The sequence below is a fragment of the Triturus cristatus genome, chromosome 4_2, assembly GCF_964204655.1.
Source record: "Triturus cristatus chromosome 4_2, aTriCri1.1, whole genome shotgun sequence".
Lineage (NCBI taxonomy): Eukaryota > Metazoa > Chordata > Amphibia > Caudata > Salamandridae > Triturus > Triturus cristatus.
Window position 1 is genome coordinate 555,682,876 of NC_140586.1, and position 15,102 is coordinate 555,697,977.

Genomic DNA, 15,102 nt, shown 5'->3' on the forward strand with positions numbered 1-15,102 from the left:
GAGAAGTTTTTGTACAGCACGCATCTTGAACTTGCATATTTCAAGGTGGCAATAATAAAGATGAAAACGGAAGTGCCGGCAGGCAAGAAAACACGAACTGGAGCGGGGGGGGGGGGGGGGGGCGGGGGAGGGTGAGAAAGGGGGCGGTAGGGTGGGGAGACAGGGAAGAAAATAGTGTTAGGAGTAAAGGGGCCAATAGCCGTGGAAGGATACAAATGATGAATGAGGAGGGACTAACAAGCCTCAAACCAATCGGAAGGCAGCATTTAAGACAAAAGCCAATGGGCAGAGTGGGCGGAGCTTCCACACTACAGTATATACTGCATGCCTCGCAAAGTGATGGCAGCGCATTTGCGCTGCAACGCTAGGCGAGACCTAAAAGAAAATAGTGTTAGGAGTAAAGGGGCCAATAGCCGTGGAAGCATACAAATGATGAATGAGGAGGGACTAACAACCCTCAAACCAATTGGAAGGCAGCATTTAAGACAAAAGCCAATGGACAGAGAGTGGGCGGAGCTTCCACGAAGCTTCCACACTACAGTATATACTGCATGCCTCGCAAAGCTAGGCGAGACCTAAAAAGAAGTACTGGCATAGCCAATAGGTCTTGCCTTTGGGACCTTATAACTGTTTTTGCCAGAGCTATTGGCTTTGCCAATGCCTTTAAGCCTTGTTGTAGAGCAGCGTTGCTGCTGTGCAGTATATTGAAAATTTCGAATAAAAAAGTGGTGTAAGTATTTTTGTTACCTTATATATAAACAAGAAGATATTATGTACAACTGAACGACCCTATGAAACAAGCATTGGCACAGCCAATAGGTCTCGCCTTTGGGGCGTTATAAGTGTTTAGACAGAGCTATTGGCTTTAACGTTTTTAATATGTGTTTTAGAGCATTGTGAATGTTGTGCAGCATGTTGAAGATTTATAAGTTATAACAAACAAAGTGTTATAACTATTTCTGTCAGTGGGAGGGAGAGAGGGGAAGAGTGAAGGGGGCGGGTGAGGAGCCAGTGAAGGGAGATAAATTGCAGCGATAAGAAACAATACACAAACTGTTTACTGTAGAGCCGTCTGTTGGAAGTGTGGGAGGGGTGGTGGGTCTGCCTCCTGTTACAGCGGCGGTACTGGTGTGCTTCCTGTCTGGGCAGCACAGGGGCACAAATGTTGCTGCTGATGATTTAAAAACTAACAAATAGTATAATTAAGGGCAATAATGTTAATGCCAAAGTTGGTAGGAATAATAATAATTAATAATATTATTATACTATCACAGCAGCTTGTGGCGGAGGAGTTTGTCCCTCGGCAGGGGTGGACAGGACGTGCCGTGTAAGGAAAGCTGCAAGGTCCAACGCCTTGATGCTTCTGTCAGGGCGCTTTATAATCCAGCTTATGGCGGTGGGGTCTGTCCCTCGGCCGGGGTGGAGGGGACGCGACTTGTAAGAAAAGCTGCGCGGTCCAGTGAGTTCACAAATGCTAATATCGGAAACCTGAACATCTGTGTGTGAAATTTGTTTAATAAACAGAAAACGAGAAAACCACGTGGGTGTGATGGAGGGGGCACGTGCAGTGGGTGAAGGAAGCACGCACCACAGTTGTGCAGTGGGGTGAAAGGAAGTATGCACTACAGCGGTGCAATGGGGTGAAAGGAGGCACACACCACATATGTGCACTGTGCAGTGTTGTGAAAGGAAGCACGCGCCACTACTGTGCAGTAGGGTGAAAGTAAGCACTCGCCACAGCTGTGTACTGTGTAATGGGGAGAAATGAAGCACACACCACAGCTGTGCACTGTGCAGATGTCAAAGGTAGCATGCACCACAGCTGCGCAGAATTGTAAAAGGAAGCGCGCACCACGGTGCTGAAAAAACGCGAATGTTAAAAGATGCGGTCAATTTTGAAGCTGTGTACTGTGCAATGGGGGAAAGGAAGCACGCACCTCAACTGTGCACTGTAGAGAGATGTCAAAGGTAGCATGCACCACAGCTGCGCAGAGGTGTAAAAGGAAGCACGTACCACGATGATGAAAAAACGCCAATGTTAAAAGGTGTGGTCAATTTTTAAGATAGTACCGAAAAAGAGGCGACTATAGAGGCCAACTACAGAGTACAGCAAATGTCTTGACAATAACGTACTAATACAAAGATAACGATGCAGGAAGAGAGTGCTGACATAGATGAAATGCGAGTGCTGGAAAAAGCAGCACGTACTCTTGTGGCGGTGGGGTCTGTCCCTTGGCTGGGGTGGAGGGGACGCGCCTTGTAAGGAAAGCTGCAAGGTCTTGAAATTAAACATGATCCACAACAGATGGCACGCTGCGCGCCGCTGCTCGCTCCCGACTGCTAAACGCTGTGGGAGTAAACATTTTCAGAAAAGGTGGGATGCACCCGCCTTTGGCCAATAGGGTGCTTTCATTTTTGAAACCCGCACGCAAAGGCCAACACCACACGCACGAGTTTGCAGAAAGTCTGAAGTGATTCCAAGAGGCCTTCTCCTAAAGAATTAACATAAAAAATGTCTTCTAGTTTTTTTTGTCCTTGCAATGCTGGCAACTTCTTCCTGCCTTTTCTAATGCTTGTTTGTTATAGTTTTTTTGGTTGGGGAGAAGGTGGACATAAACAATGGGAGGGTGGAGTTTGGGAAATAGTATCTGAATTACAACACGAGCAGTGGATGGACACTAGGGGAGAATCAACAGATCCCAGATTGTGAGGGCAGACTGAGGGGGTGCTAAGTGATGTTGAGGTGTGGTGTGCTGGTGCCGAGGTGATGCTCAGATGATGCTGAGTGATACTGAGGTGGTGCTAAGTGTTGTCGAGGCGGTGTTAAGGGATGCTGTGGTGGTGCTGAGTCATGCTTAGGTGGTGGTCAGGTGGTGAGTGATGCTGAGTTGGTGCTGTGCTAAGATGGTGTTGCACTGATGCTGAAGTGCTGAGTTACTGCTGAGGTGTGGCTGCTCTGGTACTCCGGTACGACTGCACTGGTTTTGAGGCTAGACTGCGCTGGTGGTGGTGTACTGATGCGGAGGTGGTGCTGTGCTAATGCTGAGATGGTGCTGTGCTGATGTTGAGGTGGTGCTGTGGTGATAATGCAGTGATGCTGTGCTGGTGCTGAGGTGTTGCTGCACTGGTGCTGAGGTGGTGCTGTGTGATACTGAGGTGGTGGTGTGCTTGTGCAGAGGTGGTGCTGAGGTGGTGCTGCGTGATACTGAGGTGGTGCTGAGTGATGCTGAGGTGGTGCTGAGTGATGCTTTGGTGGTTAGTACAGCTGTGTAAAGTCATAGAAAGAGAACAAAAAGAAAGTGCATGCTGAGAGGTGGTCTTTCAGAGAATAACAGGGACTGAAAAGCAAAAGCAGTAGTCTGTTGAAGAGGATGCAGTAAACTGTCAGGATGATGTTGAAGTTAGTACAGGGTAGAGGAGGTGAACAGTAGGAGCATGAAGCTTAAAAATGGGCAAAAGTGGAACAAAGAAGTTGCACCCTCTGCAAGCGGACGCGGAAGCTAGATCAAAATTATGGAAAATGGTGGTTCGTGAGCTGACTGACTTGGGGGCTGTGTAAGCATGTAGTAATAGAGCGTGTAAGGAATCGATTACAAAGGTGGCATAAGAATTCTGATACAACAGTGTGGTTTTGACGTTTGTTTATGAAGGATGTGATGTGTGGTAAGGTGCTTTGGTTGGGTGAATGTGAATTTGTGTATGCATGAGCTGGTTTACCTTTGAACAGTTAATGCCATATCAGAACAAGCAAAATAAACTTGGGCCTGTATGCTACCATTTATAGCATTGCAGATGTTCAACTGTTCACATATGTTAATTGATGAGGCAAGAGGTACCTGCTTCACCAGATATAAAGTCTGCAGCAGTAGCTTTGAAACCACGTCTGTTGTTGCTAATATTTATGTGGTTAAATGGCAAAGAACGTGATGAATACGCAGTTTTTAGGTCTCGCCTGGCGTAGGCTGCGCGCATGCGCAGTCTCGCTGGCGAGATTTAATGAGCTGTGGTATTTTCTGTAAGGGGCATTAAGCCCCGCCCCTCTTTTCCATTGTTGGCGTCACCGTTTATGCTAAACGGTGGCCAGCCATTGGAAAAGAGGTGTTGGTGACGTATTTGCTTGGCTTTCTGAGCCGTCCCATTTGGACGGCCTCGCCTGCTTTGCGTTCGTCGCAAAAGGTTTCTTATCTTTATGAGGCCAAACACATGGCCCCATAAAGACAAGAAACCTTTTAGCAGGCGAGAGCCGTCCAAGTGGGACGCCTCAGAAAGCCAAGCAAATACGTCATGCGAGCGCTTGTTTTGTATACAGCGCTAGCTTCTTGGCTGGGGAGGCATCTGTGCTCTAAAGTGAGGTAAGGCCCTATCTGGGAATGTGGCTGACGGGTGGGTGAGAGTGCGCCTCGAATCACGGATGCACATTAGGGGGGTGAGATGTACAGTGTCCCGGCCAGAGTGTGTGCCCTCACCACTTGTTTTACATGAGAACAATTGTGGGCGATTAGAAACTTCGTCATGTATCTAGGGGTGCTTTATATTTCACAGCAGTGACATGGATGAGGCTGTTGTAAAAGCAGCATCTCCTCACACCAGCTAAGCAGTGGTGCGAGTCTCCGTTTCCTGCCCTCAGACAATACCAGCGCGGGCTTCCACTCTCGGCGGGAATTTTATAGACGCTCTCTGAACGGAGAACGAAAGTCGGAAACGTTTGGGCATGAATCCGCCGAGATAACTCAGTGGGCTAAGCGCCCCCCAAAGAAACATGCAGGTCGCAGAAGTCCGGGAAGAGCCCACTCTGCCCTTCATCATTGCAAAGCCAATGAATGCAACGGAATTACTTAACAAGGGCACCCGTGTTTCAAGAGCCTGGAGGCACCACTTTCAGATGTGCACTACATTTCCTTTATTGCGCCTGTATGGCAAGCAGACTCGTTCTTTGACACCCCCTAATGTTCACCACCGAGCGTGCGTCCGGCAGCTAGAGCCGGGTTAATCCAATGGAAAGTATCTGCGGCAGTGTTGCAAGGCTTAGGTGTGATTCATTCACGAAAGAACAATTTTGTTCCATTTTCTAAACTGAAAATTTATAGGAACGTAGAATCAAAGTGTTAATATGCCCCACCCTTAACTCACGTATTCTACACGGCTTCCAGCTTAGCCCTTGTTTACACAGGCTACTGCCAATATATATTTTACAAAGACCCCCTTAATAACATGTTTTAATCTGTGAACATCACCTTTTTAAAATCAGCGCGACCATGATAGGGACCGAGTACAACATACATACAGGCTACCTACTGCAATACTCAGGAGGAGAAAATGTATCATTCCAAGGCTATTTGCACACCACAAAACCCCTTGAAGTCTCTTTGGAAAGTACTGCAACACAAAGTTCACACAAAAGCTGTAGGTACGGAATTCATTCACTGGAAGACGGGTTTTTTTCTGAATGTCAGCACAGAATAAACTAAATGTATAGTATTGAGTAACAGTTTCTTCAGTATAAATTCAAATTTACAGTAAGTAGCATGACTATTTTGCTGACATTTTTGTATGTGTTCATGTTATGTTACAAAACTCAATACAATATTTAACACTAGAATTAACGACATTTCTTAAATTATATTTGTAGGAGAGTAGGGTCTGCAATCCTATGATCACCCAGATTTTTGCTTTTGCTTCATTGGTTTACGACTTTCCCTGGCTGTGGGCCTGCCAATCAGACCCACAGCCTAGCTGTTCTCTCTCGAAATTAACACACATGTACATTAGGTGCATCCACTAATTGGAACTGGGCCGCCTTGTCAGTCCCTGTCTCAGCATTCCACAGGTATCCAGGGCATCGGTGTACCCAGGGCCTACCAGGGGCTGCAGCATGTATTATGCCACCCCTGGATGGCCGCCCAAATCTGACACAACTGGCTGCACGACAGCTGGGGCAAGGTGGTGTAGTCACCCGTTGCTGTAGGTGTAGTATTCCTATACCTAACCCTAAAATGGACGCATGGATTCCTGTCAGTCACTCCTATGGCAGGCCTTATCAATCCTGAAGGCAGAGTGCTGGGAATCATGTGAGATGGTGCTCTGGCGCGAGCTGAGCCCGTCGACGGCTTGCGGAACCAAATCCTAAATAGCCGTTCCATGGTGACGCGGGCCAACTACCTTGAAGTGCATTATAATCCTCGCGGTTATTTGCTAACTTTGGCCTCGCATCACCCAAACATGTCGAGTAAGGTGTCATACGAATTGGAATACGAACCCCTCGCCAGTTCTGGCGACGGGGTTAGCATTCCACCCTTCTAGAGGGACACGACATGGAAGTAACCTTGAACCCCGGTTAAAGTTGACTCAAGCCTCAGCATCACAAAATGGATGCTGCCACCAGACACAAGTCTGACCTCCTGCTGCTAGGAGACCTTCCAGCGAGGGGAGCTTGGACAAAGGGTTTCCTGTCGAGGGCGGTGTTAGCACCATCCCAGACAGGGTTTGTGTATCCCAGGTAGGCAGGGCTGAAAGGAAGGTGATTGCAAGTGGCACCCCGGTGCTCACTGTGCATAGCCCGGCTCAAACCAGTTTCGGGGGCACACCATCCCCTGAGCTGGGGCGAAGCCGGACAAAGGATAGGGGTGTAACCACCCCCCTCCTGGTCCCACCCATAGGTAGGACCTAGTCACGGGCCAGCCCCTTTTTCTTAGAATAAAGGTGGTAGCGGGTCCCCTTCCCAATTTGGATAATTCTGAATCTTGAACTACTTTCCACGAAAGGAACTCTTGACTTTTCCGAAGACTCTCCCTTGTGGCTAAGGAGTAGCCACCCTGCACCAGCAGGCACCAACTAAGCTCTTGCGGTTTGCTGTACGTCTCTCCCACGGATCAAGACTGCCCAGCTCGACGAGACCCGGGTTCCCTGCCGTCTCTGACCTCTACCTACATCGTCAGCCCAGCTGAGATTCGTAGGTGTGACGAGACCTGCGGGACCGGCCATCTTCAGAACCTGCACGATGCTTATCTAACACGCCCACCGAGGGACCCTCGAGTGAGTGTACCTAGGGTTTGAGAAGCCCTAACCCTGAGCGGCTCCAGCACCGAAGCCCGCCTCCCCAGCTTCCACGAGATCTGCGTGGGGGCCCTTCTGCTCCTTGCTGTTCACCGCGTTGTCCGGCCACTCGCCGACCGGCTTGTGGCCCTCTTCACGACGCACCACGATAGTTTGTTTTCATCACTGGTCTGGTTGCTCCAGACTGGCCCTTGCTCCCCTTCAACAGAGGAGTACCTCGGACCCTCCTGGTCCACTCCAGACGCCATCTTGACTCCACCGCGTGGGTTTGCCACTGCCAAGACCTGCTGCCCCACTCCTGGGCCCAGCATCATCGACAGCAGACACCTTCGTGGACAGCTCGCCCTCCATCCTGGTCGCCGCCGCACCTCCTGGTCCGAGGAACAGCCGAGTCCGACGTCATCCACTCACCTGGTCGAGGTGACTTCAGCCGGTACCTTCCTGGTACCCACACGATCGCTGGCTAGCGGTTGAGAACTGAGTCCCCTCTGCTTTCAGGTTTCCTTCATCACCGATCCAGGCTTGGATCTCGCTGAACATCGACACTGGTCGCCTGCCAGCAACTTCTTCTTTCAGGCTCCTGAGACTACAACGAGGACTCCCGACATCTTGCCGAACCTCACGCAGCCGCAGCCTCTGGGCTAGGTAACTCGAGCATTTCGGTGCTCCATCGCAGGTTCGCTCTACAAGTGTCCAGTTCCTTTTTCGTTTAGTCCCACTGATCGGATCACCCCGGAATCAGTAACTCCAGACTCTAACCACTCGCATTTCACTGTTAGCGTAGATGGTTTCTCGTGCCCCTCGGGCATTTGTGTAAATTGTGCAACTGAAGTATTTTCTAAGAATTTTGTAGTGTGCTTAGCTCCCTGACTCATAAAGAGCCAGGGTAGTCTTGTTATAAATAAATATCCTTTATTTTCATAACAACTTGTGTGGTGTCCTTTCACTTGACGTTCAAGGGGTATATGTGATGGTAAACAGCTGGCTTAACACGCCCTCTAGAGTTTAGCCTAAAGACTGCTCGTATCCACGCTACTAGGATAGCTGGTCTAAAAGGTTGACTTACAACCAATCATCAATAAGGGTCGTTTGGAATGATACACAGTGATCACTAGAATAGTGAGCACTACATATCAGGCCAACTTCTCACAATATTCATAACCCAGACCTCTTGTATGGATCACTTCCATCTACGCAATAATGGGCACTACCAAATGGAGCAAATTGTGTCAGACTCCAGTACATTCTCGAAAGTTCTGCGTTCCGCGGAATTAGTTTCCAGATTTCTGCAGTGTACCGATTTTTTTGTCCAGATTTTGTGAAAGTGAAGTGAGCGCCTGTCAGTAAGAATGTGCTGCTTGTGTCTGGGTCTTGATTTTGGTCCTGTGTACCTGGCAAGGGCCGGTGTACCCGGCAATGGTCTGCGAGGCATGTACGATCATAACTAACATTTCAATCCCACTGCACACATGAGTTGCGGATGTTGTCCTCCTCTTTAATTGATTGAAATATACTTTCTGCAACGTGTTTAGTCCAACATCTGCGGCCCATTACAAGCAGCTGATATATCACTGACACTTGGGGGCGGCGGAGGGGGGCATTTAGCGGTTGTCATATGCAGAGTAGACACAACAAGTGGGTGCCTCATTCCAGCTGGAGGTGGACAAACCGATGGGTTTTTGCTGTGGAGGAGGACGGGGGTGATTTAGCCAGCTCCACCAATGGAAGACCTTGACACAGAAGCTCATTTGCCACTAAACTGCTTTGCTATTGCGATACTAGTGAAAAGGGGCTGTGTATGTTGACAGTCATTGTATTTCCATCCCCGAGACCAAAATGTGAATAATGATGGCTCGGGCATGGAAAAAACAGTTTGATTTTCAGAAACAAGGTGGTCCGGTGTGAATCATGCAGGAAAGAACACTTTCGGTTCACCCACAACTCAAACATATTTAATTCCACTTTCTAACCTGATAATTGATAGAAAGGTAGAATTAAAGTGTTAATATCACTTACCCTTGGCTCATATTCTACCAGGTTTCCACCTAAACCCTCGTTCACACAGGTGATACACAGATGAACTTTGGGAGCTCGTGTCAGAAAATAAATACAGAGGAAAGAAAAACAAGGATAAAAAACTGAAGACGGTCACTGATGTAAGCATCAAGCACTCCATTTACCATGATCCATTGGGGCAAACGGAGCGCTAGGATGTGAGGCAGTGTGCTCCCACCATACTTCGTTTGAAAAGGCTCCATTGAGCTAATGAGCCAGCAAGCTCTGGCAGATGCACCTACATCCAGTGAGTGTTACAGAGACCAGAGAAGAGTTTGGGCAGCATTTCCAGCACCCCAAAAGAATGTGTTGCTCTCTACTGAAGGAATAGTATCCTGAAAGAATTGTCTAGAGATACACAGCATTGGCTCACTAAACAAGCCTTTTTTTTTTGTTAATCTGCTGAATGTGGCAGATGATGGATTATGTGGCAAATGTGGCAAATTTAGAGTTATGCAAAAAACGTTGTGGCCGCACTTCACATAATTCCAGTAGCCCTGGTTAGGCATGGGTGCATCAGTTAACAGGAAAAATAACTGACAAGATTTCCATGACTACTTGCAGTGGCAGTGGGGCTGGCCCGTTTGTTGTCTAACATGGTCACTCAGTTGCAGTTTTGGTTACTGCTTCCAGGCCTCAGTGGACTATATTTCCCCCCGTCCACATGTCCCTAACTGCTGTAAGACACCCTAGAGCTCTTAAGCCTGAAAGCCATTGGCCACATTTCGGTTTGTAGTGCTAAAAACATTATTTAACACATCCATTCCTATATGTGACCTGTAGGGCCACGTTTGAGCGTCCTGTAGCTTTGAAGCCTTTCTGCCTTGTACACTTTGTAGCACTACCTGAAAGTCAGCCAGAAGTCCTGTAGAGCCAGACCCAAACTTCAAGAATGAGCCATCACTTCTAGGGTGCAAGACACGCCTGGAAACTTGGCTGAAGATATTGTGTCATCAGTTTATCACCTCCCAGCCCTAAGATGTCTCTTTCTCATGGACATGAGTGGAAGTTCTGTGTAACCTGTCTCTAAATGCCCACTGCCCTGATAACCCTCTTTTAGCAACTGGTCTGTATAGCAAACATGCAGGCTAGTGCTTAATGCATTACGATTGTGGAGTGGTGTGGCTCACTGGTTAGAGGCAGCAGACCTGGAAGCAGAGGACGGCCCGGGACCAGGGTTCAATTCCCGACGCGGCAGGGTCGTGGACCAGGGCCAGCGAACTCGATAATTCTCGCCTCGGTGCCTACTCTAACTAGGGATCACACTTGGCAACTCTGGGCATTAGCTTGCCTCATCTCCACAACGGCCCCCCACATTTGCCGGGGATGCCTGGTTTCACCTTGGAGATACCCAGGAGGGACCATCTCACAGGGATAGCCAGGACGGGTTCCCCAGCGGTCTACAGTGCCAGGACGCCTCAGGGCAGCAGTGCGCTTTACAAGACACATACATTTATATCCCAAACCCACCAAGTGCAGTTAAAGTATTGATGAAGTCCTGTGTGTGAATGATGCAAAGTTAATCATCCTTCTGGGAGGCTGTTACTTTTGATAGCTTGGAGAAGTTTTGAGTGTACATTTTTTTGGCCATTTTGCTAGCCCAGCACCCATGTCTTTAAAAGATGTTGGACGGTCATTGTCTCTGCCCTATATATATCAATCCCTGGCCAGTAAGAACAAGTATTTGCAATGCGAGAGTTTGAACTATTTGCATTGTAAATGACAATGCCTTTTATTTATGTGTTTTGAAAACTTGCATGAGGTGCGTAAACATGCACTCTGTACTTATAGCAGTTGCTAACTGCGCCTCTTTTACTGCCAGCCTTGCTTCTCGTAAGTAAGGACTATCTGTACAAAGTGCGTGTTTACGCACCGCTTGCAGGTCAAAACACATACATAAAAGGCATAGTCAATTACAATGCCAATAGCTCAAACTCTTGAAATGCGAGACCTATTGCATTGCAAATGCTTGTTACCTTCGTTCTCAAAGAAGCCAAGTAACAACGAACTAAGCGCGCGTCAGAGGGTCGCGGTGTGCAGGCAACCAACCACAGACGCACGAACAACCAACCACAGACGCACGAACAACTTCACGCGAAAGTGCGTCAGAAAGCACACGCCTGTAGTAGATTCGAATGGCGGACCGTGAAGGACAGGCGAAAGAGAAGTGGACGACGACCGTTATTGTCAGTTCGGGGCTGGAGGTACGTGCCATACAATGAGTTCGAAGGGGTCCCTCTCTGGCGCTTTTCTTGCACGGTTCCGCGAGGGCGTGTCTCTGTTTCTGCGCCGCCGCCAAGAAGACGGCACAATACTTAGGAACTTTGTGCAGGCGCTGACGTGTTAAGCGTGACCACCCCCCTCTTGCTTTTTCTCGACCTGAAATGTGCAGCACCCAAAGGACTGACGCGAAGGGGTTCGAACACTTGCTCACTTAAACCAGTGCCCACACTAGGATAATGTTGCATGCGTCCAGTATATGTTTTTGGGAGTCAGTTTAGGAGCTCTACCGGCCAGGAGTTGTCAGCTAAACAAAAACTCATAGGCGCTAAACCACTAGATTCCGATTTAGCCCTTCATTCAGTAATTTTTTCCGCAGAAATCACAATGTGGTTTTATTGACGTCTTAAATCTATACACCCCTTTAAGCTAAGCTTAAAACGGTTATCCGGTAATGTAAAAAAAATAGGGAAGTTTTAAATTGATCAGCAACTTTATTGCGTAACTAATTAAAATCATGTCAATTACATTAAATTGACAATGGGTTGTTAAAATAAGACGAAGGTCTTGAATAGGTTGTAAAGATACAGGATCAGACAATTCGATCATATAAAAGCTTTCTAAATATAATGTCCATTATTTTTTTTCAAAAAGCTACTAGTTAACCGTGGGTGTAAAGTGAGGAATTTGAGGCAGGGAGGTGGCAGGTAAGTAATCTAAAGTACGAGTTTATTGATATAAAGGAGCCTGCGTCCTAATCCCATGAAATCCATATGCATGGTGCGAGACCATGCGTATAACAATATATAACATAAAGATAGGACAAGCAACACCACATAAACTCCTAGCACCTTCACTTTCAATGTACTGGTTATGCCAGAGAGAGGCTTGCCTAGAAAGGTTTAGTTTCATGGACTGTAGCAATCTTTTTCACTGTGATGAGTGAAGTTAGGGTGAGTGAGTGAACCGATTTTAAGTTATAGAGCTGTAGTATTTGTTTTTTCCTCATTAATTGCCTCATTTATGAGTTTTCAACACAGGGCAGCCCAGCAAGTCACTTGGCTGAGCTGCCCTGCATTAAAAGGAAAGGGCTGGAATGCGCTGTATTTATGCTACACTGCATTCCTGCCCTTTCCCACTGCCCTGGAGCCATTTTGGCTGCCTTGCGCCAATGTATGCACCTTTGCACCATGGTGCAAGGGTGTCTGTAGGGGGTGCTTCACTGCTATGGTGGAGGAGTGTCGCCCCACTGCTTTCTCGCAGTGCGAGAAGCCAAAACATAAAATGGTTAGTTTATTACCATTTTATGTTTGCTTTGTGGGCAGGTGGGCTGCGCTGCTCTGCTCTCTGAGCAGGGCAGGGGAGGATTGGTGTGCCCACTACTGAGTGCGTACAGACTAGTTGGCCCTCTCGGGCTGCCCAGACCAGTCATGCACACTTTGCCCTTCAGCCGTGTCACAGCACTCCAGACCAATCACAACGCTGCATGCAACATTGTGATTGGTTTAGGTGAGGGATCCTGGCTGCCTGCTTCCTGTTCTTGCCAGAGGCAGGAGAGCAGGAGCAGTGAAGACGTAGGACCCGGCGCAAAGGTAGGTTCACATTTTTTTTTTTTACATTACATTATGAGTTTGACCCACCCCCCACAAGAGACCTTCCCTCCCTGCGCGCCCCCCCTACACCTGCAAGCCATGCCGGCTGCTCCTGGGTGTCTGCATTGTTGGCAGGATTGTCTTTGTGCAGGAAGGGCCACCTTCCTGCACAAAACAATCCATGGAGAAGTGTTCCTCCTTCTATGTGTGCTGCAGAATGCAGCACACATAGAGAGGAAAAACGAGGAGAAATAAACATATTTCTCCTCTTATGGCTCCCCTGGGGAGGCTTACAGTTTTTACATTTTTTCGGGTTTACAGATCTTGTAAATATGGGAATGCATCAAAACCCATGGGTGTTGCGTGGGAACACCTACCACAATGCCCATGGAATGCCTCCCTGATGCAGTGTAAGGAAACCCAGCGACTTGGGCTGTGTTGCCTTACACCATATCTGCGAGGCCATGAAAAGCCATGCAAAGTGGCTTTGCGTGGCCTCGTAGATATGGGTCTGCACTTTGCTACACCGGAGCGTCAAAAAAAGTGATGCATCCGCAGCGCAAGGGGCTTGTAAATAATTCCCCTTGGTGTATAGCCTGAGACCTTAGCGTATCTCTCTATTGTCTCTAGGATTGCTGGGGTGGCATTCGCAGGGTTTTTGGAAAGGATTAAAATGTCATCTGCGTAAGCCGCTGCTTTTTGTAGACCATATTTGAAGGGGATCCCAGTTGTTTTGTTCTTCACTCGTAGTAAGGGTTCAATTATAAGCAAAAATAGCAAGGAGAAAGGGCAGCATTGTCTTGTTGTATTGAAAAGCTGTTTCATCGGTCCCTGATATAAATTGTTGTGGAGGAATTAATATAGTGCAAGGACCATCTGAATGAATGAATGTGTCTCCCAGGTCGAATCTGTCGAGCACAGCACACAAGAAGATCCAGGAAACCTTGTCGAATGTCTTCTCTGCGACCAACATTACGGCAAATGAAGGCGTCCGAAGACGTTCTGTCTTTTCTATGACATGACTAAAGAATCTCATGTTGTTAGAGGCTAGTCTGCCTTTCATGAATCGTGTCTGAGATGGGCAGATCACTTTTTATGGGAAAAGTTTGAGAACTTTGGGATCGATTTTACAGTCAGCATTGACTAAAGAGATAGGGCGATTGCTTTTTGGACCATGTCTTCTTTTGGGATGATGATGATTATTGTTCTCATAGGATTAGTATCATAAACAGTGCCGGTTTCCACATAGAGGTCAAATAGTTTTTTAAGTGAATATATTAATATATATCCGGAATAAAATCACCAAACACATTCAACAAAGGAACCTCCGCTCCTAGGGGCATCTCGCCTCAAAATCCCAGGATACAAGAAAAACCCATGGGTGGCACATCCTTCTCTGTTCAAGCAGCCAAACTATGGAACTCTTAACCCCCAACATAAGATCCACGACATCCACCTTATCTTCAGAAAATTACTCAAGAATTGTCTCTTCCCCACATAAGCACCATACGCAAACAGTAATTTACAACATATCCCTCTGTATATAAGCATTTATTTTCACTATAGATATGTTTCTATCTTTGTGGATTGCTTTGTATAAACATGTAGAATAATTCTGTTGTTAAAACAAAAATCATCTTTAGTCTACATGTACTTGCTTCCATTGTGCATCTATGTACCTTGCATGTACTTGGATCTGTGTGTCTGTTACTTTGCTCCTGAAAAAGCATATCCAATGCACTACCCTATTTCTCATTCTGTACCTCTATCAATATCTATAATCTACATATACTTACCTCCTTCATGCATCTATATACTTTCAATGTACTTGTGGATCTATATATTTATAACTTTCTTCTAATTTAGCGTTTCCAATGCACTACCCTATTTCTCAGCCTATACTTCTCTCAATATATCTTTTAGCCCAATTTTCTGACTCATCTCAAGCTTCTTTCTACTACTCTTTCTAAAGCACTACCCTATCTCTCACCCTGTACATCTGTTAATATATCCTCTACATCCACTTGCTCTTATATCCCAAACCCCTTACCACTACTATGATCCCCAAAATAACCCTTTCTAGACTCTCTCCTACTCTACCCCTCCTTGCATCATCTGACGCCTCTTTTACTATACCGATCCCCCAAAACAAACCTTTCTGAACTATTTCCTCTGACTCTTC

The 15,102-nt window shown here is 47.1% G+C and overlaps 1 protein-coding gene across 1 annotated transcript in view; it reads left to right on the top strand.

Moving 5' to 3' along the window:
- The first annotated feature begins 11,199 nt into the window (after positions 1 to 11,199).
- Positions 11,200 to 15,102, top strand: part of C4_2H1orf146 (chromosome 4_2 C1orf146 homolog) — a 351,173-nt gene continuing 347,270 nt past the window's right edge. The window contains exon 1 of the mRNA XM_085602182.1: positions 11,200 to 11,312. Coding sequence (XP_085458308.1) covers positions 11,244 to 11,312 — 69 coding nt within the window. The 5' untranslated portion in view covers positions 11,200 to 11,243. The remainder of the gene's footprint in view (positions 11,313 to 15,102) is intronic.